Source organism: Lycium barbarum, chromosome 12 (assembly GCF_019175385.1).
Source record: "Lycium barbarum isolate Lr01 chromosome 12, ASM1917538v2, whole genome shotgun sequence".
Classification (NCBI taxonomy): domain Eukaryota; kingdom Viridiplantae; phylum Streptophyta; class Magnoliopsida; order Solanales; family Solanaceae; genus Lycium; species Lycium barbarum.
The window spans coordinates 91,079,138-91,085,340 of NC_083348.1; the positions used below are offsets into that span (position 1 = coordinate 91,079,138).

Sequence of the window (6,203 nt, forward strand, 5' to 3'; positions counted from 1 at the left end):
TTTAGCAATCTACAAGTTCTTAAAGAAAGACATTGCAGAATAGAAGTTTTTTCCCTTTATTTTTTATTATGAATTTATTTATTTTTCCAAATTAACTAGTATGTATATAAGAAGAAAACTGCTCTTTATTAATATGATGCGACATCCTTTATTGACGTATATCATTTTGTCGAATCAATACATCTTATGACATTTATACTTCGAAGAATAAAAGGCAAACATGTCTAAACATTCATGCATTCCTAAACAAAATTCTCAGCATCATCAAAGATCTAAATAATGTGGGATTATGTTGGGGATCCATTTATCACCGTGCATAAAGTTACGCACTGTGAACTTAAACGCTTCTGTTTTATCGATGATTTTCGACCATTTTACTCTTCCTTTGATACCGGACCCTGGTCCTCTATTATTATACTCCGCCAAATATATGATCTTCACATTGGGATTTGGAGTCCAGCCTTGCGGGTCAATAAAGTCATTAATATAACTTGACATAATTACTCCCTTCCCTTGATTTTTCCATGGCCAGCCTAGGAAGCTTCTCACCGATGACTTTTTAAAATCTGCTGCAGGGGATATTGTACAATTCTGAAGAACTAGCCCAGGATTTTGAGTAAAATTGTCTAAACCCGGGGCAAGCATTCTGACTCCTTGTCCAGGTAATGGTGTTCTTGCATAAATTGCACTATTTTGAAAAATGGCTTTTCCATCACCACAGATAAAATCTATGGTGCCATAGACCTTACATTCTCTAAAAAATGCCGATCCTATTTGCGCAAAAATCGTATCCTGGAAACCCTCAAAGCTGCATTGATAATATGAAGCGAAACCGTTAAAATAAGTTGCACTAGTTAATGCAGCCGCTGGACCACCTATTGCTCTAGCAGTATTCCTGATTGTCATCTTCATTCCAATAAAACCGCTGCCGTAAACTTCTGTTCAATCAAATTAAAAAATGTAACCATCTTAATTAATCTTTTAAATAATGGGTAGTTGAAGCTCATAAGTTAGTTGAATAATAGCCTTATTCATAAGAATAAACATCATCTTTGTCTATTTAATCATAATAGCCTTAATCATTGGTTACCACCTCACAAGTCACAAGCATCTCAATTAATCTTCGAAATAATAGATAGTCGAAACATATACGTTGAACATCGTTTTTGTTTTCCTCTTTTCATTTAGGCTGATTTATTTTTCTCGTGAAGGACGCCTTACAAATGAAACATTAGACTATCGTTTAATGTTTACAATAACTTATAAAATATCTAAACCGTGGTCTAACGATTTTTTATAAAATACTTAATTCGTTCAAAAAAAGATCTCTAGACCGTGATCTAAAAAGTTCATAAATTGTAAGACAAATAAAAAAAAGTGTCAACAAAAACATACCCAGTGTAATCCACCAGGTGAGATCTTGGAGGGTAGTGTGTACGAAGACCTCACCCATACCTTATAATGGTGGAAAGATTGTTACTAAATTCGTGTTACCTTTCGAGTATACTCCCTTTTGGTGTATATTAACTGTCCTTTATAGATTTTATATACACACCACTCAATAAAAAGTACTAGTCCAAACACCTTGTACTTCCTCTCAAACATCTAGCTTAATTAACACTTCATTAATTAGAACAGTAATAGTAGATTTGAAGAAAAAATATTAATACTAACATTTTTATTTTATAAATTATTAAATATTTTAAATAAATTCAGTTTATCAAAACAACTAATACCATGAACGGTGAATAATTGATGAAACTTGTGATGAAGAGAGATTACTTACCTAATGTGGCTGTGTTAGGTGTTGCAAATCCTTTTTTCTCACTTTTACTTGCTGCAATTATTGTGACTCCCATACCATCACCAACAAGGGCTATATTTGTTTTATCAGTGGGAACAGTGATGTTCTCATGGTAAACTCCTGCTTTGACATGTATAAAATATGACTTTTTACTCTGCTTCGGAGCTGCATGTAACGCTTCAGTGATGCTTTTGTAGTTGCCTGAACCATCTTTTGCAACTGTTGAATCGAAAGTCACACAATTCCCTGCACTCCACCATAACATCAGCATAACCGTGAAAATTCCCACTTCTTTGTCTTCCATCTCGATCTTTTTTTTTTCTACATTAATAAAATAAAATTTTCAGGGAAAAAATATACAAAGTAGAGAAGTGAATGCTAATTTTAGGATGATCACGGAAGAGAATTTCTAAAAGTGAGTCGTTTTCTGGCAACAAAACACCGTAAAAAATATTTTCGTTGAAAAACAATTTTCTTGGCTTATATGTTTTGCTATGTTAATCCAATTGAAATAATTAAAGAAACTAATTAAATAAAATTTCTGATGAAACGTTATTCGAAAAACATTTCTTTTGTAATGAGCACAACCTTAATGTAGAATTGGTATCTTCCATCCTAAAGTGCCAAATCTGATTCTAAACAGGTCTTTTTGCTCCTCTTTAGTCTTTTCCCTTACGTAGGCTTCCCCCACAGAGAAGGATGTAGCATTTCTGTTACAGATTCATCTAAATCGATGACTTTCGACATAAAAATTACTTAAATCTCAATAAATATTAGATGTCCACAATTTTAACATTAAAATGAATTCAATGTTGAAAATATGACAAGTTGAACACATTAAATTTAAACCATATATCAGCCTCTATTGCCCCACCCCACAAAAATTTGAAAAAACCACTAAAATAGATTACTGGTTTAATAAAGAAAAATGCACAGAAAAAAATACAAAGTAAGCTTTATTTAAAAAGAAAAACGCTAAGGGACAAATGTATCTCAACAATAGTATAGCAATAGCACGGCCAGAGTAATGAAACCATTGATGTCAACTCACCACGGAATTAACAAACTTTGGTCCTTATGTGGGTGTGGTCAAGACACAATAATTATTATTTAGTGTTAAATCAAACAATACATTGTGAACCTACAACTATAATGTGATTATAGGAAACTGATGAAACATTTATAGGTTAGATATGAAATTGCAAAGGCCTTCATTATATAGGGGCACAAGTGATAATAGTCAATAGATCTGAATTGGCTTTTGATATTTATGTGACGGTATAAAGGCATATTAGGTTCTAGGATAAATTAGCTACTTAGATGTTAAATTTGCTTCAGATTAATTACTAAATTTTATTTTGCTACTTCTACTGGTTCTATTTAATATTAAATTTGCTTCAGATTAATTGCGAAATTTTAGTTGGTTACTTCAACTGGTTCTATTTAATATTAAATTTGCTTCAGATTAATTACTAAATTTTATTTGGTAACTTCAACTGGTTCTATTTAATACTCCCTCCGTTTCAATTTATATGAACCCATTTGACTGGGCACGACATTTAAAAAAGAGGGAAGACTTTTGAAACTTGTGGTTCAAAATAAGCCTTGAAAATTTGTGTGGCTGTAAATCATTCATAAAGTGAATTTGTTTCCAAATTAGGAAAGAGGTCATTCATTTTGGCACGGACTAAAAAGGAAATAGGTTCAAACAAATTGAAACAGAGGGAGTATTAATTTACCTAAGTAGGCGAATTAGAAAAAATAATCTTGTCGAGTTTCAGGTAGCGACGAATCCAGCTTCTTATTTGAACCCAATAATTTTTATTCAAATTTTATTATATATATTAATTTGAAGTCGTGTTCTCCGTATGTGTTGTTGGCATGGCCACAACTCCACGGGAGGACCGGGATTTACTAATGATGACTTGGACTTGGGCAGATAGATCGTTCATTTTCTTGCGCGAATTGCCCTTCTTTTGGGGTGGTCTTTAAATTTTGCCCCTCATATTTGTGGGCTTTAAATGTTGCCCCCCATATTACTGGTCTTTAATTTTTGCTCTTCGCGTTGCAATCCTGAGCTTCGCGCAGAAATCATGATGTTCTGGATTCGAACCTCCGCTCAAGCATAAATTAAAAAAAGAATCGCAAGGCAAGGTTTGGGTCACGTGTATGCCGGACTCGGCATATTCATGCCTTATGGGCAGACTTGGCATAAGTATGCCGGGTCCGGCATAACTTTGGTTATTTCTTAACAAGTGTATGCCGGGTCCGGCATACTTATGGGCAAACTTTGTAACACTCCGCACCTTTAACCTAAGCTTTGACCATGATCCTAGACTTAGAAAACCAGATAAAGAATGTGGGAATTTGAAATTTCCCTGTTCAATTGTAAGATGGGGGTTTACGCCCATGAACAGTGATTGTATTTCAGTATACAGGCCGTATTTCAAGTCGTAAACTGGTACCAAAGATTTCTGAGCATTCTGGAATTTGACATTTGGAGGCTACATTGTTAAATACGGACCGTATTTCAAAATACAGCCCATATTTCAAAACGTATTTGAAATTTGGGAAAACTTCCTTGATGAAAGTTGTAGAGCTTTGAAATACCTTTCCAACGGTATATTATGGGGATCAAACGGACATTTGTGCAAAGAGCTATGACTATTTTACTGAAGAGACGCAGTGTAGTCCTCACGGAATACAGACCGTATTTCAAAATACGGCCCGTCTTTCAAAATACGGCCAGTATTTTGCTGGGCGTAAAATTCAATTTTCCAGAACAGTATATATTCGTCCATATCAATTCAAATCATTATTTTTCATTCCTTCAAACCCTAGAACGACCTCCTACCCTCTTCCATCATCAAGAACACCAAGGTAAGCCTACTCTAATTATTCCAAGTCAATTCTAATACATATCCTTGTAATCTACACAAGAAATCATCATTCAAAAACTAGGATTTTCAAGAAAACCCATCTCAAGGTTCAAGATTCAAGATTTTGGAAATCTTCTTTAAAGTTCAAGTCTTTAATTCAAGTTTTGGAGAATTACCAGGTATGTAGAGTTGCTATCTACGTGTGGGAACATCATTATTCTTCCCCACACCTCTAAATCCATAAAGTATGAATCCTTACAAAAACTAGGGTTTCTATACCATGCTCATGACAACCCTAGGTCTATGTCCATGATTATATTATGTATGAATTGTTATTATTATATCATTGTGTTCTTAATAACTCCATATGATTATTGAGAATTAGTCTGTAATCCATGAAAACCCATATCTTGTATTCCATGGGTTCTTGCATGCATGTTTTTAGCTAAAAATGATTATTTCATGAATATCCTACATGTCTACAAGTTTTCTATATTATATAATTACTTTCATGCCATGATACAAGATACATACATGCTAAATACAAGCTATTTCATGAAACCATGTTTACAAGTTATTTCGTGAAATCATGATTCCAAGTCAAGTACAAGTTAATTCACGAAAAATCATGGGTTTCTTAGCCAGTTATATCATGTTCATATTTTTGGGAGTTGCACAAATTACCGAGAAGGCTCAGATAGCCTGAAACTACGTAGCCACCGTAGGATAAGGATCGCTCCGCCCAGTTAGGACGATTCCTTAATTTTACACTGAATGGATCCATCAGGCACATTACCACCTTATACCCTGGCAAGGTATGGGGGCTCTGCTGGTCCCGCGAGGTACCAGACTCCACGTATCCACGTGGTGATATCATGTGTCGGTTTATGAAATGCTCTCCCTACTTATCATGTTTTACTTATGTTATATATATATATATATATATATATATATATATATATATGTACCCATGCTCATGCTCATGTTCATGTCTAGGTTTTCAGTTTCAATTCTTATCATGTTATTTCATGTCCCATGTTATTTCATTCAGTTGCTTTACATACTAGTACATTCAATGTGCTGACGTCCCCTTTTATTGCCCGGGGGCCTGCATTTCAATAATGCAGGTACTGATTTACAAGACGATGCATCTGCTCAGTAGGACAGCATTCGTATCAGCTTATTAGTGAGCTCCATCTCATTTGGGGGTTAGTCAACTCTTTATTGTATGATTAGCTATGCATCTAAGGTATGCTGGAGGCCTTGTCCCAGCGAGTATGGTTTCCATATTCAGACTTATGTTAGAGGTTTCATAGACTAGACAAGTCAGTTATGTCATGTCACACTTTCAGAGTCGTATAGCCATTTTGGCTCATTCATGTTATTTCTACACTCACGTTTAAACAAGTATTTTGATTAAATATTATGACTTATTGCATTTTATAAAGGCTCATCATGCATTCACGTTATATTCCACTCATGTTATGCCTCATGATGATTCAGCAAGCCATGTGGTTCGC

General features: G+C 34.5%; 1 protein-coding gene across 1 annotated transcript; it reads right to left on the reverse strand.

Moving 5' to 3' along the window:
* Window positions 1-264: 264 nt before the first annotated feature.
* Window positions 265-2,108, reverse strand: LOC132624645 (putative pectinesterase/pectinesterase inhibitor 22). Its single transcript, XM_060339390.1, has 2 exons — window positions 1,787-2,108; window positions 265-938 (listed from the first exon to the last, which is right to left on the reverse strand). Exons 1-2 carry the CDS (start codon window positions 2,106-2,108, stop codon window positions 265-267), a joined length of 996 nt encoding a protein of 331 aa, XP_060195373.1.
* Window positions 2,109-6,203: the final 4,095 nt, after the last annotated feature.

Bases quoted from the DNA above. Each gene is read 5' to 3' on its own strand.
- LOC132624645 (XM_060339390.1), bottom strand. From the start codon at position 2,108: ATGGAAGACAAAGAAGTGGGAATTTTCACGGTTATGCTGATGTTATGG. The intron at 939-1,786 runs GTAAGTAATCTC...TTGATTGAACAG, and splicing joins ACCTAACACAGCCACATTAG to AAGTTTACGGCAGCGGTTTT.